The 25,067-nt window shown below is 40.2% G+C and overlaps 1 protein-coding gene across 4 annotated transcripts in view; it reads right to left on the bottom strand.

Moving 5' to 3' along the window:
- esyt3 (extended synaptotagmin 3) overlaps nucleotides 1-24,859 on the bottom strand; it is a 42,943-nt gene extending 18,084 nt beyond the window's left edge. For all 4 annotated transcript variants that reach the window (XR_016490576.1, XR_016490575.1, XM_021579283.3 and 1 more), the window contains exons 1-16: nucleotides 22,053-24,859; nucleotides 16,775-16,816; nucleotides 16,325-16,459; nucleotides 13,293-13,369; nucleotides 12,968-13,037; nucleotides 12,571-12,660; nucleotides 12,266-12,321; nucleotides 11,977-12,097; nucleotides 11,379-11,555; nucleotides 11,112-11,194; nucleotides 10,756-10,804; nucleotides 10,103-10,192; nucleotides 9,827-9,889; nucleotides 4,987-5,046; nucleotides 2,727-2,798; nucleotides 715-801 (exon numbers count right to left, since the gene is read on the bottom strand). Coding sequence is in view for 2 of the 4 variants with exons in the window: in XM_021579283.3 (XP_021434958.1) it covers nucleotides 715-801; nucleotides 2,727-2,798; nucleotides 4,987-5,046; nucleotides 9,827-9,889; nucleotides 10,103-10,192; nucleotides 10,756-10,804; nucleotides 11,112-11,194; nucleotides 11,379-11,555; nucleotides 11,977-12,097; nucleotides 12,266-12,321; nucleotides 12,571-12,660; nucleotides 12,968-13,037; nucleotides 13,293-13,369; nucleotides 16,325-16,459; nucleotides 16,775-16,816; nucleotides 22,053-22,448 (1,668 nt within the window). In the remaining 2 variants the exon portion in view is untranslated. The remainder of the gene's footprint in view (nucleotides 1-714; nucleotides 802-2,726; nucleotides 2,799-4,986; nucleotides 5,047-9,826; nucleotides 9,890-10,102; nucleotides 10,193-10,755; nucleotides 10,805-11,111; nucleotides 11,195-11,378; nucleotides 11,556-11,976; nucleotides 12,098-12,265; nucleotides 12,322-12,570; nucleotides 12,661-12,967; nucleotides 13,038-13,292; nucleotides 13,370-16,324; nucleotides 16,460-16,774; nucleotides 16,817-22,052) is intronic.
- Between the last annotated feature and the right edge of the window lie 208 nt (nucleotides 24,860-25,067).

Raw genomic sequence — 25,067 nt, 5'->3', positions numbered from 1 at the left:
AAAAGCTCATCTCCATTGCTATGGAATTAAAATACACAACTTATATAACAATGTTAATAAAATGTTACTCAAGTTATTACATTGTTAATCAAAGCGGCATAAGTCACTTGCAAACAAAATATGAATTTTAAGTATCCAAGTAAGGAAATATCAAACTTGCCTTGTTGAAAATCGACAACAGCCAAGGTACAGGTGGAAAATAATGTTAATTTGTATTGCGAGTAAACTATCCCTTTAAAATTGGTACATTTGTTTGAAACAAGACACTTTATCTGTACGTGTGTGTAGTTCGAGGAGTAAATCTCATTGGTTGGTTTGATAATCTACTAGTTTAACTAATTGTAGTTGAAGGTGGAAAATCCAAATGTTTCCGAAAAGTAGTCACTTTGTGCAATCTGTATTCAGATATTTGTAGTCACCTCTAAATGGTAGTAAACTTATTTTAAAAAAAGATGTTACTATTCACAAAGCATAATTGATACTATAGTTATCCCAGGTCTGATGTCTACAGTAGTACAACAGAGAAATGTAGTAAAAAACAAAAAAAATAGTAGTAGTAGAAAAATAAAGTAGACCTGAAATCATAAAAACAGAAAATTAAATTTAAAAGACTACAGACTATTTGCCCATTATATGACATGATCAGGTCTATGTGTGCACTGACTACTACCAGTGTGAAGGTTTCTTCCTTACTTTATCATGAGGGTTGTATACCTGAATATTCAGTCGCTGGTTTGTTATGCTGTGCACAAAGAAGGTAAAGCACTCCTCCCACACAGGGTCTTTGGATGCAAACACCACCTATAGGAAGGAGAGGGGAATGACAATAAAGAGGGGGCACAATGGAGCCCTTTTCTCAATTGGATTTCCTCGACTCCTCATGTCCTCCTCCTCGTCCTCTCCGTGCCTCTTTTTGAAAACATCAGAGGGAAGCGAGGAAATGTGGAAACAAATGCGCTTGTAAGAAATTACTTTGTCTCTTCTCTAGTGTCTCATCAGGCAAATTACGTTTACAGGAGTGGAATCCCAAAATACACAGTGTACAAAACCTGTTCTTTCCGTGACACCTGTTGACACCTGTTATTTCCATGACACAGCTTTCAGCTGGATTCATCTGGTCTGTCTATGATCCCTTATTGATGTCACCTGTTAAATCCAACTAAATAAGTGTAGATGAAGGGGAGGAGACAGGTTAAATAAGGATTGTGCCATTCAGAGGGTGAATGGCAAGACAAAATATTTAAATGCCTTTGAACGGGGTATGGTAGTAGGTTCCAGGCACACCAGTTTGAGTGTCAAGTACTGCAACGATGCTGGGTTTTTCACGCTCAACAATTTCCTGTGTGTATCAAGAATGTTCCACCACCCAAAAGACATCCAGTCAACTTGATACAACTGAAGCATTGGAGTAAACATGGGCCAGCAACCCAGTGGAATGATTTCAAAACCTGTTCTGAGGGCAAAAGGGAGTGCAACTCAATATTAGGATGGTATTCCTAATGTTTTGTACACTCAGTATTCACACACAGTATGTGTGAAGTGGTAAAAATAAATGTAACTAGCTGCACTATACATTTTACAGATAAAAGGATAAGTAATGTATTACTTTTTTAAGATGTGCAAAGTTTTCTCCTCTGAGAAAACAGCTGTTTCAAAGGGGGTGTGGCTGATTTCAAAACTCTTCCGTGGTAGGACACACCTTTAACATCCTTTGCTGGAGGGGGCAAACAAGGAGAAGAGGAAACTCCTCATTTCACCTATTAAAGAATTTAAACTCCTACATATGGTGACCACTTATTGGTTTCCGGGTCACGGAGGAGAGGAGGAGTTGAGGAGAGAACAGATTTTTTACCCAATTGAGGAAAAAAAAAAATCGAAGAAAAACACCTGTTACAAAATTGCAAAATTCCAGGAAGTAAAAAAAAAAAAAAAAAAAAAAAAAAAAAAAGTTTTCCCAGAAAACCCAGGTCTGAAGATTCCTGGAATCAGGATAGGAGAAGCAGGAAATTCTAGGAGAAGCAGAAAATCCTTAAATTCAGGATTTTAGGGATTTTAGGGGCCCAACCTGTAAGATACAAGTAACTGCCAAAATAAATAAAACACTAACATAAATTGTCTTAATAGGGTGTTGGACCACCATGAGCAAGAACTGCTTCAATGCACCTTGGCATATAATCTACAAGTGTCTGGAACTCTATTGGAGGGATGCAACACCATTCTTCCTCGAGAAATTCCATAATTGTGTTGATGGTGGTAGTAAACGCTGTCTCAGGCACCGCTCCAGAATCTCCCATAAGTGCTCAATTAGGTTGAGATCTGGTGACTGAGACAGCCAATGACATATGGTTTACATAGTTTTCATGCTCTTCAAACCATTCAGAGACCACGCATGGCATTGTCATCCTATGGGGGCATAGGCATGGTAGCCAAGCATTTTTATACATGACCCTAAGCATGATGGGATGTCAACTGCTTAATTAACTCAGGAACCACACCTGTGTGGAAGCACCTTTTTTCAATATATACTTTGCATCCCTCATTTACTAAAGTATTTGCATTATTTTGGCAGTTACCTGTATATAGAATGGTTAACGGCAGATACAGTCAGTTGAATGATGCAATGGACAAAACGTATCAGTGGGGGATATACTATATTTAATTAATAGAAGTCACATCCACCTGGCATGACTATCCCTACAATGCAGCAGCATTCAGTATTAACATACCTTGCTTTTCAGATTCTGTTCATCAATGGAGAACTCCACATAAGAGTTTGGATTGTTGTGTCTCCTTGTGAACTATAGATTAAAAGAACATTAACATTGATATAAAAGAGGCTCAGATATGAGTGTGTCAGTGTGTGTGTGTACAGTGAGCTCCAAAAGTATTTATTGGTATGGCTCTGTACTCTAGCACTTTGGAATCGAAATGATACAATGGAGGTTAAAGTGCATTTGCTGTAAATTTTGGTTGTGTTTCAGATTATTTTGTGCCCAATAGAATTGAATGGTAAATAATGAAATTGTATCAGTTTAATTGTAAATTATAATATATTTCTAAACCAGTGGAGGACAGCTCGTAATAATGGCTGGAACAGAGCAAATGGAATGGCATCAAACACATGGAAACCATGTGTTTGACGTATTTGATACCATTCCACTGATTCCGCTCCAGCCATTACAACGGGCCCGTCCTCCCCAATTAAGGTGCTACCAACCTCCTGTGTTCTAAACACTTCTAAATTAATGTGGATGCTACCATGATTACCGATAATCCTAAATGAATCATGAATAAATTATGAGTGAGAAAGTTAGACGCACAAATATCATACCCCCAAGACATGCTAACCTGTTAGCATTTTTGGGGGGTTATGAATCATTATTCACGATTCATTCAGGATTATCCGTAATCATGCTAGCATCCACATGAATGTAGAAGTGTTTAGAAACATATTCTATTCTTATTTACAATAAAAGTGACTCCAAAATAACACAATATATATTATTTACCATTCTATTGGACACAAAATAATAACTTGACTACTTTCATACTGTACAGTATAAGTGAATTTGTCCCAATACTTTTGTTCCCCTAAAATGGAGGGGACTATGTATAAAAAGTGCTGTCATTTTTTTTTTTTTTTAAACCTGACAGTCTGCACTTTAACCTCAGTCATTGTATCATTTCAAATCCAAAGTCCTGGAGTACAGAGCCAAAACACTGTCCCAATACTTTGAGCTCACTGTATTTTTAAATTAACCTGCATAATATTCACTTCATTACTTAGAACCTGTACTTGTCCAACTCCAAATCAGAGATTTCAATGTCAGGAACACTCAGCGGAAAAACAAGAGATTTCACAAAAGTTAGGTAAACAAGCTTCAGCCAGGTCTGACATGTCTGGTTTATGAGTGGCGGAGCGCTCTGGAATGTTCTAGTTTACCTGCATGCAGCTCCCATATTGGTTGCCTTGAGTCTGCATTCCACTCACATGAGAATAATATGAGCTAGGCTCACGTGAGCAAACAGAGGAATGCATCAGCTCATAAGAGAAAAGGTGCTCTCTGTGTATATACACACACACTAGCTGCTAGCACACTATATGACCTAGAGAGGGGAGCCTATAGTGTTAGCAGACTTCAGAGAGGGAAATGTCAATACTTCTTTAACACGGGGATCTACACTATACTGTATAAAAGGACACAAATGCACAAACAGATGAAATAATATAAACTGTGCTACACCTGGCAGCTTGTTAATGTTTTCATGCTTTAGAGAGAGAGGAGCTCTAGACTAATCATCACAACATACAGACAGTGGAGATTGTCCTCTGACTAATCAACCTTCAGAAAAAGTTCTGCATTACCACAGGTCAAAGACAGAACTCGCTGCCTACGGTCCAGAAAGGGACCTTACTTATGCAAAAGGCATTTTCTATGACAGTGTTTAACACTTTCCCCGAAGAGTGACATCAGCGAAACTGAAGATTCTCACAGCTGTGTCACAGAGTGACCAGGAGGGGGAGCAGAGGAGGGGAAGCAGAATCAAAAAGATCAAGACAGGGCAGACAAAGCAGGTATGGGAATGAATACAACCGGTCACACCCTCATGACCTGCCTTCTCCAGAAAAACAGGAAACACTAGTGCTGTACCAGGTACTGTGCACAACGGAAACCATTTACTCCAAACAGAAAAGAGTTTGTTGGACAAATTCATGTAGGTCCCTCCCTGTTTTGTTCTGTTTGCTGCTGTTGGCTTCCATTTGGTTTCTAGTGAACACAACCCTGGAGTACCAGTAGCAGGCCATTCAACTCTGCCTAAGTCATATTCATTAGGCACCAAATGGAAAACAGACTGAAACAGGGAGGAACTACCTGGACATGTCCAATAAGAAACTAAACATTTTAGTTTCCATTGCAAAATGATTCAAAATGTTGTCCTTTATGTGCCCTACTAAATACGACCCATGCATGTGGTCAATCTTACCCTGGCATCTTTGGCGTGCTTCCCATCCTTTTTAAAGTGGCTGAACTCACTGTGGTCTTTCTGTGGTAGGCAAATAAATGGATATTAATAGTATACAATATATATTTCAGATAGAAAAACAAATACTGGCATATGCCTGCAATGAAGTAGAATGAAGAGCATGTATAGAGCAAAACAAATAAATGTAGTGCATGTATCAAAATAACACATTTAAGGGCTCTATTTTCAGCTGGCGTTAAGCAGTTGTCAAATGCACATTCTTTGCAATTTTGACCTGTTAAAGCCGGCACGGTTCCGTTTTCAAATCCTCGAGCCAGGATTAGTAATTTACTTTGTACATGAGCACGCCTGTGCAGAGGTGGGAGAAGTGGTAATATCTGAGGTGTGTCCTTTGGCTCGTGAGACCGCTTTGAAATACATCTTAAATCACCAAAGCTTTATTAAAATATCAAGTTTGTGAGTATCCCCTAATCTATGTAGGCTACTGTACATTATTTGAGCCAGTTCCTGTTATTATTTTGGATGTGCGTAAAAAAACCCTCCATGTAGGTTATATGCCCATCATGGAACGAGAGATGACATGATCTGGTGACACTGGTATTTATTTTCCTGTAATAATTGCTTGTTTTCCATTTCATTTGATAAAGAAAAAAAGCCCTTACAGGCTACAACTACCCTACTATAATGAAAGAAGGTTCAACAGCAATTAATCTGGTGTCTTTCTTATCCTAGCCATGCATTAGCCAAGTAGGCTATCCATAAAAGGTTTCTAAATGGTCTACTCGTGAGGCTTTTGCCATCATGCTTTTGCATTATTCACAATTCACATAGGTCTACCTGCAGCGCATAGGCTACTCCAGTCTGTTTATATCCATCCTGATTTCCAAAGAGCGCCTCTTGTATTCAAATTATTCAGTGCTATAACACCATATCAACGGTAGGCCTAGGCTACATCATGCTTATTGAGAACATATTACGGGAGCCTAGTATTTTTTATTTGAGGAGAAGTGCGATGCGTAAAGGCCCATAGTCATTGAAGCCAATTACAACAATGTTGACTGTCAACACTCCAAACATCTTGAGAAAACATTGTTTTTGTTATGTTGCTATTACATGTTACTGTAGCCTATGCTATTTAATAAACTCAATTACTGCAGTGAAAATAGCAACAATATTTCTGACACACCCCCAGACCCAGCCAGTGCTAATATTTACCATTGCGTTAGGTTTGATAAAATAGAGCTCTAAAATGTTCAATGCAGAAGGCCACGTTTTATGACAGAAAACTTGAGCACAATTGACCTTTCGCTAAGCCCCGCCCCTCTTGGTACTGTTGCAACCTCGGACAACATCTGCAAAATTTGACCGACCACCATCTTTGTCTACACCAATTCGGCATTATTCACACCCTCTTAAGCCTTAGTCCCACCCATCTCTCTAAGGATTCACATGTGAGGCCATGTGCTAAACAGAGTAGTGTAGAGTAGTGAACAACCAAAGATTTCAAAAACTAAAAATAGTGAAATAAGTAACCTACAATAAGGAAACCGCCAGGTAAAAATACACTTTATCTAGTTCTTGGCCTATATCCTAATCTGACTTCGGTGCAGGTCATGTTGTTCTTCACATTACAGTCTCTGTATTTGATATAGTGTGTGTTTACCAATCAAAATGTATTTGTCACAAGCACATGATACAGCTATAAACGGTACAGTGGAATGGTAACTTGAAAATTTGCATAGTAGCAATATCACAAAATGAAAGGGTACAGATAAATGTTTTTATAATTATTAGATGACGCTTCCCGAGACACTTGTCTAAATTGATGGGTCATGTGAAAGAAATGCTATAACCCCCAGACACATCAAACTAAGTAGATGGGTCACTATTGTCTAGACATGTACACATGTTCATGAAATACAATAGATGGCTGTAAAATCACCCCCAAACAGTACAAACTGATTGTCATAGTTAGCCACCATGCATGAAATGCTGTAGTATGAATCTGCAGGTAGCTAAAGCTAACCAACTAGGTTCAACGTTTGCTAGCTAGCTAACATTAGGCAATGCAAATGGGTTTCTGAGATAGAAATAACATTACTACACAGATCATACACCTTGGCTAGCGAGCCAGCAAGCTAATGTTTGTTAGCTTGACTTGAAATGAAAATGACTTTCCGACAAAATTAGAAATGTATAATTTCTGAAAATGTAGCTAGACTCTTACATGGGATGAACGTTTCACGGCAGACTGGAACCACTTTAACTAAGTAAGACATCTTGTGTAGTTACAGTGGGGCAAAAAAAGCATTTAGTCAGCCACCAATTGTGCAAATTTTCCCACTTAAAAAGATGAGGCCTGTAATTTTCATCATAGGTACACTTTAACTACGACAGACAAAAAGAGAAGAAAGAAAATCCAGAAAATCACATTGTAGGATTTTTAATGAATTTATTTGCAAATTACGGTGGAAAATAAGTATTTGGTCACCTACAAACAAGCAAGATTTCTGGCTCTTACAGACCTGTAACTTCTTCTTTAAGAGGCTCCTACCTCAAAACAGTCACACTCCAAACTCCACTATGGCCAAGACCAAAGAGCTGTCAAAGGACACCAGAAACAAAATTGTAGACCTGCACCAGGCTGGGAAGACTGTATCTGCAATAGGTAAGCAGCTTGGTTTGAATAAATCAACTGTGGGAGCAATTATTAGGAAATGGAAGACATACAAGACCACTGATAATCTCCCTCGATCTGGGGCTCCACGCAAGATCTCACCCCGTGGAGTCAAAATTATCACAAGAACAGTGAGCAAAAATCCCAGAACCACACGGGGGGGACCTAGTGAATGACCTGCAGAGAGCTGGGACCAAATTAACAAAGCCTACCATCAGTAACACACTACGCCGCCAGGGACTCAAATCCTGCAGTGCCCGACGTGTCCCCCTGCTTAAGCCAGTACATGTCCAGGCCCGTCTGAAGTTTGCTAGAGAGCATTTGGATGATCCAGAAGAAGATTGGGAGACTGTCATATGGTCAGATGAAACCAAAATATAACTTTTTGGTAAAAACTCAACTCGTCGTGTTTGGAGGACAAAGAATGCGGAGTTGCATCCAAAGAACACCATACCTACTGTGAAGCATGGGGGTGGAAACATCATGCTTTGGGGCTGTTTTTCTGCAAAGAGACCATGACAACTGATCCGTGTAAAGGAAAGAATGAATGGGGCCGTGAATCGTGAGATTTTGAGTGAAAACCTCCTTCCATCAGCAAGGGCATTGAAGATGAAACGTGTCTGGGTCTTTCAGCATGACAATGATCCCAAACACACCGCCCAGGCAACGAAGGAGTGGCTTCGTAAGAAGCATTTCAAGGTCCTGGAGTGGCCTAGCCAGTCTCCAGATCTCAACCCCATAGAAAATCTTTGGAGGGAGTTGAAAGTCTGTGTTGCCCAGCAACAGCCCCAAAACATCACTGCTCTAGAGGAGATCTGCATTGAGGAATGGGCCAAAATACCAGCAACAGTGTGTGAAAACCTTGTGAAGACTTACAGAAAACATTTGACCTCTGTCATTGCCAACAAAGGGTATTGAGATAAACTTTTGTTATTGACCAAATACTTATTTTCCACCATAATTTGCAAATAAATTCATTAAAAATCCTACGTGATTTTCTGGATTTTTTTTCTCATTTTTTTCTGTCATAGTTGAAGTGTACCTATGATGAAAATTACAGGCCTCTCTCATCTTTTTAAGTGGGAGAACTTGCACAATTGGTGGCTGACTAAATACTTTTTTGCCCCACTGTATATATAAAAAAAATACAAATAAAAAGAGTGTGACATACACCTAGCTTCCTGAAATGGGTCACATTTTCCAGGGAAGCCTAACTACCCATTCCATCACTGGCGAAATCCCCACAATGATTTCAAACTGTGTTTCTTATATACAATGAAATTAAAACAGACACCCAATAGTTTCCTGATTGACTGTCATTACAATTGCTTCACAGGAATCTAGTAATGTTCTGTTTGTAGTGTAGCTAGCCACTGAACGGCTCTGAATTCACTGTCAGCATGCAGTCAAAGCTATAACAACTTTTAGAGATAACTAGTGCGCTCAAATCGTATCCTAATGCCGACAGCAGATGGGAGTTGTATTCATAACATTGCTAACTTAGTTAGCTAACATTCATTTTGAGAAACTGAGAGCTAGTTAATAACCAGCTGAGCTAGCAAACAATGTAACAAAGGTTTAATTTCAGATTAGAAAAATACTCCATCAACAAGCTCTGCATTTCAGGAATCACAGTAGCAAATACACCTGGTGCACTGTTTAAATGGCTAAATAATTGAACATGTATTTTTTGAAGAAAATTCTCAGTATTTGCCATAGCCTTCACTGGCTTTCATGCGATTTAAATGTGAGCTTGTCCGAGGACTCGACGACAGTTGTTATCCATTGGAGCGCTGTGAATGGTTGCCCAAAATTCTGAGGCAGATCTTTGCGAAGGGTCAATTGCGATGGGTTACGAATGATGGTACTGGTGATGATAATCTTCAATAAGGGGATTACATTGTAACATTTATATTTGATTGTCATCGGCCTATCACATGATGTTTATGCAAAATTGCTAACTCTTTGTTATATGCATGTGCTAAGGCACCCTGGGGCATTCCGATTGAGTGGAGAGTGTCTTGTTAGTGCTCAGCGAATGTGTACTAATGTTTTCATAACCGAATAAACTTGGTTATCGCATCTTATATTCACATCGCAGACTGTTTGTGCTAGTTAACATGTGAGTCTCCGTGGCTGTACAGGCTTGACAGAGGTACTTACTGGTAGATTTGAGGCATTGTCTAGGTACACAGCAAGCATAGCACAAGCACAGCCATCAGATTTCTATAACGGAAAAATAAAAGAAATATACAATATTCGTCAAAGGTTGTATACGGTTAATAGGCACATTTGTTGTTTTCCTTTAGCGCCCCGGGCTGTACAATATGAAAAGACATATCAGAGCTTCCACAACACGGTTTGGGTGAGTCAGCTCAACCGCTTAAGAATGCTTATAAACTGCTTAAGAGTGGTTATAAACTGCTTAAGAGCGCTTACCTCCACTAGGAGTCCCGGGTCAGTTTGTAGAGAGAGCCACTGCAGTTTGAGATGAACCTCTCCACTCGTCACATCATCCAGGGGGAACCACTATGACAACGAAATGGGAAGAGTTTATTCATCTGAACCGAGATGTTATCACCCTCAGAACCTCTCAAAATAAGGCTAGTCAACTCCAGACATGGAGGGCCAAAAGTTCTGCTAGTTTTCTTTTCTACCTGATAGTTGATGTATTGATTTATATCACTGATTGGCAAGAGAGTCTTCTCATTCCATTCTTTAGATACCAAAAAGTAGAAAACACACTGAAACCGGGAGACTACCTTAGCTAATAACAATAATTTCTATTTGTATCCACATTTTAAAAATGTGTTCCGTTGTGTGCAGGGCCATAACCAGGGTTTGAGTTAGTGAGGTCCTCCCTGGACATTTTTTGAAAGTTGAATTTCATTTACTGCATTTCTACACAATTAAAAATGTTAAAATTCTATTTGGAGAACAGCAAAAATGACCCCATCCATTATCACCTTAGCTGCTGTAGGTTCATTCACCTCAGTTAATTAGAGGTAGAGAAAGACAACCAGAAGTATTTTGGCCTTGCAGGACCTGAGTTGCCTATCCCACAACTTAAACATTCAATGTGACCTTCTCACCTTATCCATCTCTTTTTCCTTCTTCACTTCTCCAAAGTCCAAGCGAAACCTACGATGGATAAATAAGCGCTCAAATGGTCAAAGTATCTAACCAGGGCCATGTTCAATAGGCTTTGTCACACAAATGTTGTGGAAAATATTCCAGATAACGTCATGAATAGAGCCGGAATGATTCCTTACTCTACATTGTCAGAGGCATATGTTCTACATGACATATTTCTATATGAACATTCCACAACCTACTTGTGCACTACTGACTGTTTGACATAGGTCAGCAGTCAGTGACAAGTGGGCGTAAGAAATCAGAATGGGGAGGTTGTGTCTATTCTCGTGCACATAATAAGTAGTTTCCTCACTTTCCCAGGATGTCATCCTTGTCAGTGTCCTCGTCAAACACATCCACCTCTAACTCCTGCCCAGGGGCCTCGTGTACCACAAACTGCAGTTGACAAAAAAGGGGATAAAAAACAACAGAGTAAGAAATCATATATTCAAATATATATTATATGGTAATAAATAAAAACAAAGTTTGTATAGACAAAGGGGAGAGAGAATGGGTTGACTGCACGATCGTGAGTGTGTGTGACTACATTTACAGTAGGAGGATTTTCAGGAGTCCCTACCTCATAAACTTCGTTCCAGCGTGGGTGCAGGTTCTCCTGGATGGTCTTGCTTTGGAAGTGGATATTGCCGACCCTAAGCACCGCGTAGGGGTCAGACTTGCCCTTCACCATTCCCATCATATAAGTGTCCTTCGCTATCAGATCCCGGGCCTCCAGCAAGTGTACCCTCACAACTCCCTAAAACATCAAAAAATACTGTAGTTACAAAAAAAGTACAAAACACAGCAAGATCTTACTGCACACACCCACTAAAATACAAATTTAACAGAACTAGCATATTTTTAGACCCCCAAAATATGAACACAAGTTAGCCAGCAACACAGGAACCAGATTTGATTAACAGATTTTTAGAGATATAGAAATATTTGAAGACCCCATTAAAACCAATGTTTGGTGTCAAATCTTGTTCTGACATTTCATAGAAAATTACAATTTAATGGAGCCACTTCCAATCATTGGAACTGTGCCATAGATGTGCCATACACCCAAATTGTGTCTATCCATTCTCCTGTGTTGTCCGACCAGAACACCTACTGTACTGGGCCTTTGGCACTGACACAGGTCTCAACACAGTGGAGCATCAGTTTACTGTACTCACACGAGGCAGGGGGAACCTCATCTGGTCCACTTTGACCTGGTCTATGAGGGGGATACACATGCGGTTGGGCAGGACCATAAGGGAAGCGATGATGTCCATGATGGCTGGCTCAGACAGGTGACTGTGGAGGTGAAGGTTGAAGGGCAGAAGTCACTTCAATCTAAAATAGTGATTTTGAAACTGATACATTCAGACCAAAAAAAATCTGAATTTGTAGAACTCTTTTTCAAGGAAAAAAATGCTAAATATATTTTGTACTTGTATGGAAACATACAAAAAAACATATTACCTTAGACCTGGAGTGTCTAGGAGGTTGGTCAACCCTGTCCAGTTGATTTGTAGGGTCTGAAAATTAAACCATTTTGAATTTGATAACTTTAAATGAAACAGGTCCCATACTCATTAGTGACATGGTAGGGTTTAAAAAGTTATAGCCTATACTACTAGCCTTGGTCCTCCTGAAAACAAAAATATATAACATTTAGTTAAATAACAATAATAAAGAGGGTGAACGAAGGTAGCTAAAGTTTTTTTTTTTTAATCTCTGGGTGTCATAGGTATAAATAACAAACAGAGCCATCTTTCAGAACCCACCGGCCGACGAATGAAGAACATAGTGACTCCTCCCACCAACGGGGCATTTCCAATCAGAGGTTCCAGAATGACACGCAACATGCCTTGAAGCTGAAAAATAAAAAACATTCTGACATGATTAGAAAAGGGCTGATATAGATCAATTTAAAGATCAAAACCAGTTTTAAAACAGTTCCTCAAGAGGGGAAATTTCTCTTCAAACCAAAAAAGCTAATTACACACAATGCAAATTGAACACACGGCTTGATGTGTGAGGAACAATGTGACGTAACCTGTTTGTCATGATAACAATGTTCAATTTTGAACCACAGTCATCCTAGGCTAGCATAGGGTGGTTGCATGTGCCAGTAGGACATGGAGCCAAGCTAGATGCCACACAAGAACATCGGATGCCTACCCGAATACTTTTGACCCCAGCAGTGATGGGCGGCTTCACCTCTGTGTCGATGTCCACATCCCCATCGTAACTGTGAAGCAAAAAGCACTGTCAACAGCACAAACATATCTGGGACCAAGCTAAATCCAAAGCCCTAATAGTTTACAGGGAGTCATAGAACGGACTACAGTACCTTGTTATGGATTTTCTGGGACAATAAAACTACTACTTCTGCTGTACTCCTAACTACAACATGCATCTTGATTCTACTAGCCAATGTAGGCCTATTGTGTCTTTATTGTGCTGTACTGTGTGTTATTGATTCGATTTTGACTACTACTATTACCTTATGTGAAGGTCCATAACCACCTGCCTCTTGTCCACTTCATGGGTGTACACTTTAAGTCCAGTGATTCGGAGGGGCTGAAATTAGGAGAATATATATATATATACACAGTGCCTTGCGAAAGTATTCGGCCCCCTTGAACTTTGCGACCTTTTGCCACATTTCAGGCTTCAAACATAAAGATATAAAACTGTATTTTTTTGTGAAGAATCAACAGCAAGTGGGACACAATCATGAAGTGGAACGACATTTATTGGATATTTCAAACTTTTTTAACAAATCAAAAACTGAAAAATTGGGCGTGCAAAATTATTCAGCCCCTTTACTTTCAGTGCAGCAAACTCTCTCCAGAAGTTCAGTGAGGATCTCTGAATGATCCAATGTTGACCTAAATGACTAATGATGATAAATACAATCCACCTGTGTGTAATCAAGTCTCCGTATAAATGCACCTGCACTGTGATAGTCTCAGAGGTCCGTTAAAAGCGCAGAGAGCATCATGAAGAACAAGGAACACACCAGGCAGGTCCGAGATACTGTTGTGAAGAAGTTTAAAGCCGGATTTGGATACAAAAAGATTTCCCAAGCTTTAAACATCCCAAGGAGCACTGTGCAAGCGATAATATTGAAATGGAAGGAGTATCAGACCACTGCAAATCTACCAAGACCTGGCCGTCCCTCTAAACTTTCAGCTCATACAAGGAGAAGACTGATCAGAGATGCAGCCAAGATCACTCTGGATGAACTGCAGAGATCTACAGTTGAGGTGGGAGACTCTGTCCATAGGACAACAATCAGTCGTATATTGCACAAATCTGGCCTTTATGGAAGAGTGGCAAGAAGAAAGCCATTTCTTAAAGATATCCATAAAAAGTGTCGTTTAAAGTTTGCCACAAGCCACCTGGGAGACACACCAAACATGTGGAAGAAGGTGCTCTGGTCAGATGAAACCAAAATTGAACTTTTTGGCAACAATGCAAAACGTTATGTTTGGCGTAAAAGCAACACAGCTCATCACCCTGAACACACCATCCCCACTGTCAAACATGGTGGTGGCAGCATCATGGTTTGGGCCTGCTTTTCTTCAGCAGGGACAGGGAAGATGGTTAAAATTGATGGGAAGATGGATGGAGCCAAATACAGGACCATTCTGGAAGACTCCTGATGGAGTCTGCAAAAGACCTGAGACTGGGACGGAGATTTGTCTTCCAACAAGACAATGATCCAAAACATAAAGCAAAATCTACAATGGAATGGTTCAAAAATAAACATATCCAGGTGTTAGAATGGCCAAGTCAAAGTCCAGACCTGAATCCAATTGAGAATCTGTGGAAAGAACTGAAAACTGCTGTTCACAAATGCTCTCCATCCAACCTCACTGAGCTTGAGCTGTTTTGCAAGGACGAATGGGAAAAATGTTCAGTCTCTCGATGTGCAAAACTGATAGCGACATACCCCAAGCGACTTACAGCTGTAATCGCAGCAAAAGGTGGCTACAAAGTATTAACTTAAGGGGGTTGAATAATTTTGCACGCCCAATTTTTCAGTTTTTGATTTGTTAAAAAAGTTAGAAATATCCAATAAATGTCGTTCTACTTCATGATTGTGTCCCACTTGTTGTTGATTCTTCACAAAAAAATACAGTTTTATATCTTTATGTTTGAAGCCTGAAATGTGGCAAAAGGTCGCAAAGTTCAAGGGGGCCGAATACTTTCGCAAGGCACTGTATATATATAAAAAATATATGCTGGCTGTGTCTGAATAATCATACTTGTGTGCTAAATAGTAGCAAAAATATGTTTTATAGTATGGGAATTTGAAGAATTGCTTTGCATGCAAATATAGTTTTTTTGGGGAAATGGAGATGTTTGTTAACATTCATTTAATTCATTTAATACATAAATGGTAATACAAAAATATGATAAAAATATGCATTTGCTGTTAGCAAGGAGATTGCATAACTGGGCGCTAATAGGCCTAATATGTTTATGTAGGCCTAATATGTTTATTTAATATTCTAATTATCTCCTGATTGGTTTATTCCCGCTACTACACAACAAATCTTACCATTCATTAGGAATGTGCATCATTCCCTTTCAAGATGATTCGATACATATCAAGATACATGCATGGCCTCTGATACGATATAGGAACAATACGTTTTAGTTTGAAACAATTCGGTGTGATTCGGTTTGATTAGAGAACAAATCGATGCACTAACATGTTGCATAAACACATTCATTTTTCATTCTAAATGAAAATCTGCTGCTGATGGAGGGTCATGAGCTGGGCCTTTCTGAGCTGGATCTGTCTGAGCAGACTTCTCTCTCTGGGTGTGTGTGTGTGTGAGTGAGAGAGAGAGAGAGAGAATAATGTATGTCTATGGGGTATGTACTGTGTGTGTGTAAATGATGTATGCCTATGGTGTATACTATGTAGGCACCTGATTTGAGCCATAAGGGAGACTAGGCACCTACCACCCCACTTCCACTATCAGATTAGGGTGGGCCCCGCACTTAGGGATTTTTTAGAACCTATTGCCCAGTAATTAACTTGTTATTTTTGCGGATTAAGTGTTTGAGCTTGTAATGCATTAATAATTATCGCTTACAAATTATCCATGACAATACCAATGAATATATAGCACAATTTTGGATTTTACCCCAATCCCAAAATCGAATGGTTTTGAAGTTTAGCAGAGAGGAAGAGGCAAAACGAGAGGGACAAAAGGCCACATAATCAGTCTTCTCCAGCAGGTAGTGTTTTGTATTCACCAAGCATGGAGTTTTTGTATGGAGGTCAATGAGAAAGTTTCAAGTTTGGTTAACAAAAAAATTTAACAGCTTATTTGCTACATGTGGCTTTGATCAGAAAAATTTGTTGAGAATACAAATCCTATGATCTCCACATACGGTAACATTTTGTGAGGAATTAAGCACGGTTGATAAATGAGGCCCCAGGTACTAGAACTTATACAAACCTAGAACCACGAGGTGAAACCTGATATGCTAACACAACAAAAGCTCTCTCACTGTATGACCAAAGTGGACTTTTGTGAAGGTGAATGTTTTGAGGTATGGGCTGGACAATCTGATGGATGGCTGGATCTTCTCTTTGAGGAGCTTCTCCATGAACATGCCAAAGAAAGGCCACGCCTGCAGCAAAATCTAAAGACATACAGACAGACATATGACCAAAGAATGACAGGAGAACTAGTTGCGATCAGCATAACCAAATCATTGTGTGGATAAACAAATGTAGAGCATAACATTGAGAGGTTGTGTATGTGATATGTCATTGAAAACAATGTTGTTTTGAAAGCTTTGCGGGCAACATGTCAATGTTTAAAGCAGTTCATGGCCAGACCGTCCCCAAGACTACACTAAACAGATCTGTTTGTGCCGTCGGGCCAACTCCATTGCTGAGGTGACAACAGCACAACAGACAAAGAGTGACCTGCATGAATGGAAAAAACATTTTACCTTGTTGAGCCAGTCAACCTTCTCAACTTCGGGAAAGTGTACCTTTGGGAAGAGAATAGACAACTTTACAAGAGAGTTTGGTTGACACAAACCCTTGTGGTTCTGTGAGTTGGCAGGAGTCCAGATAATGAAGACATCCTCATTTAAGACTTACTTTTGAACAGGTCAACATTGTATGCAGGGAGATGGACATATTAGACAAAGAAACAAATCAGAGGCACATTTGATTTGACATATACAGTGGGGCAGAAAAGTATTTATGATGAGAGAGGCCTGTAATTTTCATCATAGGTACACTTCAACTATGACAGACAAAATGAGAAAAAAAATCCAGAAAATCACATTGTAGGATATTTAATGAATTTATTTGCAAATTATGGTGGAAAATAAGTATTTGGTCACCTACAAACAAGCAAGATTTCTGGCTCTCACAGACGTGTAAACTTCTTTAAGAGGCTCCTTTGTCCTCCACTCGTTACCTGTATTAATGGCACCTGTTTGAACTTGTTATTAGTATAAAAGACACCTGTCCACAACCTCAAACAATCACACTCCAAACTCCACTATGGCCAAGACCAAAGAGCTGTCAAAGGACGCCAGAAACAAAATTGTAGACCTGCACCAGGCTGGGAAGACTGAATCTGCAATAGGTAAGCAGCTTGGTTTGAAGAAATCAACTGTGGGAGCAAGTATTAGGAAATGGAAGACATACAAGACCACTGATAATCTCCCTCGATGTGGTGCTCCACGCACCAAATCGAGGGGGTCAAAATGATCACAAGAACGGTGAGCAAAAATCCCAGAACCACACAGGGGGACCTAGTGAATGACCTGCAGAGAGCTGGGACCAAAGTAACAAAGCCTACAATCAGTAACACACTACGCCGCCAAGGACTCAAATCCTGCAGTGCCCGACGTGTCCCCCTGCTTAAGCCAGTACATGTTCAGGCCCGTCTGAAGTGTGCTATAGAGCATTTGGATGATCCAGAAGAAGATTGGGAGAATGTCATATGGTCAGATGAAACCAAAATATAACTTTTTGGTAAAAACTCAACTCGTCGTGTTTGGAGGACAAAGAATGCTGAGTTGCATCCAAAGAACACCATACCTAACTTGAAGCATGGGGGTGGAAACATCATGCTTTGGGGCTGTTTTTCTGCAAAGGGACCATGACGACTGATCCATGTAAAGGAAAGAATGAATGGGGCCATGTATCGTGAGATTTTGAGTGAAAACCTCCTTCCATCAGCAAGGGCATTGAAGATGAAATGTGGCTGGGTCTTTCAGCATGACAATGATCCCAAACACACCGCCCGGGCAACGAAGGAGTGGCTTCGTAAGAAGCATTTCAAGGTCCTGGAGTGGCCAGTCTCCAGATCTCAACCCCATAGAAAATCTTTGGAGGGAGTTGAAAGTCCGTGTTGCCCAGCAACAGCCCCAAAACATCACTGCTCTAGAGGAGATTTGCATGGAGGAATGGGCCAAAATACCAGCAAGTGTGTGAAAACCTTGTGAAGACTTACAGAACATTTTTGACCTCTGTCATTGCCAACAAAGGGTATATAACTAAGTATTGAGATAAACTTTTGTTATTGACCAAATACTTATTTTCCACCATAATTTGCAAATAAATTCATAAAAAATCCTACGTGATTTTCTGGATTTTTCTCATTTTGTCTGTCATAGTTGAAGTGTACCTATGATGAAAATTACAGGCCTCTCTCATCTTTTTAAGTGGGAGAACTTGCACAATTGGTGGCTGACTAAATACTTTTTTGCCCCACTGTAGTGCCTTCAGAAAGTATTAATACCCCTTGTGTCACGCCCTGGTCTTTATATTTTGTGTTTTCTTTATTATTTTGGTCAGGCCAGGGTGTGACATGGGTTTATTTATGTGGTGTGTTTTGTCTTGGGGTTTTCGTAGGTATTGGGATTGTGGTTTAGTGGGGTTCTCTAGCAAAGTCTATGGCTGTCTGAATTGGTTCTCAATCAGAGGCAGGTGATTATCGTTGTCTCTGATTGGGAACCATATTTAGGCAGCCATATTCTTTGAGTGTTTCGTGGGTGATTGTTCCTGTCTCTGTGTTTGTTTGCACCAGATAGGCTGTATAGGTTTTCACGTTACGTTTGTTGTTTTTGTATTGTTCGTGTTTTTTCCGTCATCATTAAATATGTTTCAAGAATACCACGCTGCATTTTGGTCCGACTCTCCTTCACCTAAACTTACCTTGACTTATTCTAAATTTTGTTGTGCTAAAGCATGAATTCAAAAATCATTAATTATATTGTCTTACCCATCTAAACACAATACCCTATAAAAACAAAGTGAAAACATGTTTTTATAAATGTTTGCACACGGTAGATTGAGCAATATTTCCATATTTTCAAAATTCTTCAAGCTCAGTCAAAATTGGTTGTTGATCATTGTTAGACAACCATTTTCAAGCAGATTATAACTCAGCGAATGTGTTTAGACTCAGCCACATTCGCTGTCTTCTTGGTAAGGAACTCCAGGGTAGATTTGACCTTGTGTTTTTGGTTCTTGTCCTGCTGAAAAGGAAAATTCCTCTCCCAGTGTCTGGTGGAAAATTCCTCTGCCAGAGTCTGGTGGAAAATTCCTCTCCCAGAGCCTGGTGGAAAATTCCTCTCCCAGTCTGGTGGAAAATTCATCTCCCAGAGTCTGGTGGAAAATTCATCTCCCAGTGTGTGGTGGAAAATTCATCTCCCACTGTCTGGTGGAAAATTCATCTCCCACTGTCTGGTGGAAAATTCATCTCCCACTGTCTGGTGGAAAATTCATCTCCCACTGTCTGGTGGAAAATTCATCTCCCACTGTCTGGTGGAAAATTCATCTCCCACTGTCTGGTGGAAAATTCATCTCCCACTGTCTGGTGGAAAATTCATCTCCCACTGTCTGGTGGAAAATTCATCTCCCACTGTCTGGTGGAAAGCAGGCTGAACCAGGTTTTCCTCTAGAATTTTGCTTGTGCTTAGCTCCATTCCATTCCAATTATTTTTTATCCTGAAAAACTCCCCAGACCTTAACGATTACAGGCATACCCAAAAACATTATGCAGCCACCACTATGCTTGAAAATATGGAGAGTGGTACTAAGGTGTTGTATTGGATTTGCCCCAAACATAACTTTTTGTCCTGAACGCAAAAGTGTTAATTGATTTGCCACTTTTTTTTCAGTATTACTTTAGTGCCTTGTTACAAACATGATGCATGTTTTGGAAAATAAAAATTCTGTACAGGCTCCCTTCTTTTCACCCTTTCAATTAGGTTATTTTGCTCCATCCTCAGTCTTCTCCTCTCATAGCCATTAAACTCTGTAACTGATTTAGTCACCATTGGCCTCATGGTCAAATCCCTGAGCAGTTTCCTTCCACTCTGGCAATTGAGAAGGGAGCCTTCCTAAGAAGGGCGCCTGTATCTTTGTAGTGACTAGGTGTATCAATACATCATCCAAAGTGTAATAATGTCACCATGCTCAAAGGGATATTCAATCTTTGCTTTATTTTTATCCATCTACTAATAGGTGCCCTTGCGAGGCATTGGAAAACCTCATTGGTCTTTGAGGTTGAATCTGTGATCGACCTTACAGATAATTGTATGTTTGGGGTACAGAGATGAGTTACTAATTCTAAAAAATCATGTTAAACACTATTATTACACACAGAGTGAGTCCATGCAACTTATTATGTGATTTGTTAAGCAATGTTTTACGCCTGAACTTATTTAGACTTGCAGTAATAAAGGGGTTGAATACTTAGACTCAAAACATTTCAGCTTTTCATTTTTAATTAATTTGTATACATTTTAAAATACATAATTTCACTTTGACATTATGGGGTATTGTTTGTAGGACAACAGAAAAAACATTTAGTCCATTTTTATTTCAGGCTATAACAAAATGTGGAAAAAGTCAAGGGGTGTGAATACTTTCTGAAGGCACTGTAAACTTCCCTTTTTAATATATGTTTTACTTTCCATTGCCTTTTTTTGTGTCAGAGTAGCCTGGTACCAGATCTGTTTGTGCCGTATTGCCAACTCTTATGGCTATTGTAATGCTAAACAAAGAATATGAGTTGGCAAGACCGCACAAACAGATCTGGGACCAGTCAGAGTGGTTGAATATAGAACTGCGTCGTCTTAATCTACCACAGTGTGGGGTTCTGATATTGAAATGAAAAATACTGGTTTGGCAGGACCTGATGACTAATCAAGGGATTGTAATCCCAAACCTTGTGGGAGAGCAGGAGATGAAGGTCACAACCCCAAAAACAAAACGGGAACATTGCGAAATACAAAATAGCCACTATATTGTTTTAACAATGACAACTACTGCTTCAACTTTACTCAACATGTTCACAAAATACTATTCTAAATGTACAACAGCCTCAGCAGTGGCACTTTATTATCTTTGTCAATGTTTCCTATTAGGCATGGGTGTGGTAAGGCATAGATGAATGAAACCTCCTGCAGCATAATCACACAACTATGATGTCAACACTTCAAATCACCAAACATATTCCCATGATGTCTCTAAATATTAATGTGTCCACAGGAATGGATTAAGAACACTGCTCTATAGCCTACAGTTATTTGGGGACACAGTAGTCAATGTGGCACTGACGACTGCCTTTGGCAAAACACAGAGGCCCAACATTCACTGCAATTTGGCAATAAACCACAGCTTGATTCAAACGCAAGAAAGAATACGGGGGTGAAAGCTTCTGCACTTGCATATTACACTCCCAAACAATACAGCCACTGCCACTACTTTGTTATTTCCCAACAATGGAATGCAATGTTAGGTATTACTATTATTGAGGCAGAAACTGGCTGGAAGATGATGACAAATTACTCTTCTACAGGTTTGACCATAACACTATATTGCTATAACAATCATACAAGTAGGCTAGTGCTGAGCATCTGGTCTTAGTGGGTAATTAGTATGCTCATACACACATTTAAAATAGGCCTATGTAGGCTCTATTCTTAAGAGTGCTTTGCTTTAAGTCAAACAAAACCTTCCAGACATGAACTCCCCCAAGGACATGAACAGCTGTAGCCTAGATGAGTTCATTCATTATGTAAAATGTGTAGAAACGCCTACTGATCCAGCAGGACAATTTTCATTGTGTGTGTGACTGAGTGCGTGTGTATATATGCATATTTTTCATCTTATGTCAGCCAGAGTACCACATAACATTACTTTTTTCCACATATGGGGAACAACCTCTGCCTACATCAACAGCATACCAATACATACCCAAGTTGCCATATTCAATGTTTTCAACTCGTTGTGGATCACTTGTGTTTCGTTATCCAGAAAGTTCATAGCCGTTCCAATTCGGATATCTTTCCACTTGCGGTTTTTCTTCCACCAAATGATCAGCATCATACACAAGAGGATCCAGATGACGCTGAGGCCGAGGTACCCTGTCAAATACACAGGATAAAAGACCAATAGCGCTCTCCCGAAGTACATCAGAAATTCCATCAAGAGTTGGTTGACCACGCTCGGGCTCAACGTCCCCGTGCTTCCCGGGACAGTGCGCTCGCCGAATCCTCCTCCCTGGACGGTTCCTTTTGAATCGCCTGAATACATTTTGTCAGTAGGTGAAGCTCTGGATGTAGTAGTCGGTACGGGTAGCTGTTCGGCCATATGGGCCCTACTGAAGTCCTTTTGCGCTCCTAAAAAAATGTGTTACGCTGCATTGCAATGTCCTGACTGTTGAAGTCAAATCAAATCTATTGATTTGGTAGCATTGGCTGTTGACTGATATCTGAGTCAAATCTAGTAGTTGGGAACTTCCGTATTTGTACCTGCACAGGTGGCTACGCCCAAAAACCTCTCCTAACCTGACACCTCGAGGCATCCTATGGTGCGTTCAGTTCGCTTGAAAGTTTGCTACGTTGCGGAACAGTTTGTACTGAATGACACGTTTTCACCAAATGTTATTGAAAATACTTTGATGTGTGTTTGGTGGGTGTGTCTTGAAGCAACGAGTGACGTGTTTAAAGGGCGGTGGCCATGCTGACAGCGTTCCCCAACCCCTCCCCAAATTTCAACTGGTCGATCAGTACACCACCATTTACGTTAAATTGAACGTTTCAAAACGTACAAACGTACTGAATGCAATCCAGCTGATGCCCCTGCAGCCAGTCATTAAAACTAGCCCCTGTCTGAAAACATAGCTCTTAGATTTCACTTGACAAAGAATGTAGTAAAACTGGTTTTCCATTTCAAGAGACCTCTCTTTTCTGCAATGTCTAATCTAGGTAACTATGCCTTGGCAACATGTCACACAAGGGCTGTGCATTGACCTTGTGGGGGTATGTGCTAAAACATATATAAAAAATATTGTGGCCTACCATTAATATATCCAACCCAACATTTGTTTCCACTATCATGTATTCCAGTGGGGTTCAAACCTTTTGACCCACTACCCCAAAAAAGAGTGGTACAAAACCTGCTACAAGCGTGCAAGCACACACTTGCAATGCCCGCAATTTCTACACAAATGTAGTCTGTCATTACAGCCTAATGCCTCGATCACACCAACAGACTTATTCCATTTTGGTATACCAGAAGTACATTCATTTCAATGCAACACTGTGTTCGCCCTGCAGCGTTGCAGAGGCAGTTGCAGTGCGTTCTATATGTAACAGTTTAGCTTCCGTCCCGCTCCTCGAACCAGGGACCCTCTGCACACATCAACAACAGTGACTCTCGAAGCATTGGTACCCATCGCTCCACAAAAGCCACAGCCCTTGGAGAGCAAGGGAAACAACTACTTCAAGGTCTCAGAGCAAGTGACATCACTGATGGAACACTATTAGCACACACCCCACTAACCATTTCACACCAGTTACACTCACCCCGCTTTTCCACAGCAACCAGTGATCCAGGTCAACAGCATCAATGTAACAGTTTAGCTTCCATCCCTCTACCCTACCTGGGCTTGTACCAGGGACCCTCTGCACACATCAACAACAGCCCCCCACGAAGCATCATTACCATCACTCCACAGAAGCCACTGCCCTTGTAGAGCAAGGGAAACAACTACTTCAAGGTCTCCGAGCAAGTGATGTCACCAATTGAAAAGCTATTAGCTTAACTAGCCAGCCATTTCACATCGGTTACATATATATTGGATTTATCGATAGTATGCATCAAACTGTATGTGTAGATGGCTTGACAGAAATGGCAGCAGAAGGGGAATGTTGAACCTTTGTTGCACATATATCCAGACAATGCTGTGTTCAATTTTGCGCAATCAAGCTGTTGGTGTGATCTAGGCGTAACCCCTTGTTGGTGTACTAGCTAGTTAGCTAGAGTTGTACTAGATAGATAGGGTGTAGTAGCTAGGTAGCATGTGTTTACAAGCTAGATAGCTAGTGTGTACTAGCCATAGAGAATGATAGAGTTCTCTAGTGACCAAAAGGCAATTTTAGCATGGGCAGCGCCAGTGAGTGTACACCATGCTTCTGCCATTTTAATGTCACTCTAGCCAGCCTTCTAACCGTTTGTATTCTTATTTCAAAATAATCCTACATGCTGTGTAGTGAAAGAGTGCGCTGCTATTTAATCAAATGTAATATGTTAATCAGATTTAATATGTGTAAAAGAAGGTATCACATTTTTGCTTTAGTTTATTGAAGAGAGTTGTATCTTTGTAAATGCGCTCCACAAACATGTCATTGTGGGCACAGGACAACACAATCCCACCATTCAATACCTGTGACAATCAACTGCTCCTGAACTCAATAATGTTAATGGCGCTCCTTCAACTTGTGTGTGCCATGCTCAACTTTGAGGTATCTACAGTCAATGTAGCTTGTTGCATTTGGGCCTTTTTCTTCTATAAGCCCGAATGAAGGTCTCTCAAGTGGTTAATATAACAGATGCACCTAGCCATGGTGCATTTGGGTGGATAACCGGTCCACACTTCCTGTAGTTCAGGTTGTTCATAGTTGAATAGTCCCTCAACACCTCTGTCTCCATTTACAGTATTCTCTTTATCTGTGCCATTTGACTAGTTCCTCTCAGCTATGTTTTCAGCTGTGCTTTGCACTCTCACATGGCTGACTTCCCTAAAAGTAGAAGCAGTCACTCCTCAAGGAGTGCCACTCAGGCATTTCACTTGGACTTCTTGTGGCTCCTTCAATCGCATGTGACTGTGACATAGACACAGACAAATATTTCAGGTGTAACTGCTCTTGATTGGTTAACGCATACAGTATGCATGGTCTGTTGCCCTTAACTTCATATGGCTGCAGG

This window comes from Oncorhynchus mykiss, chromosome 22 (assembly GCF_057628025.1).
Source record: "Oncorhynchus mykiss isolate SJ-2025 chromosome 22, ASM5762802v1, whole genome shotgun sequence".
NCBI lineage: Eukaryota > Metazoa > Chordata > Actinopteri > Salmoniformes > Salmonidae > Oncorhynchus > Oncorhynchus mykiss.
The sequence above is the reverse complement of the archived record's forward strand: the minus strand, read 5'-3'. Positions and strand labels throughout refer to the sequence as shown.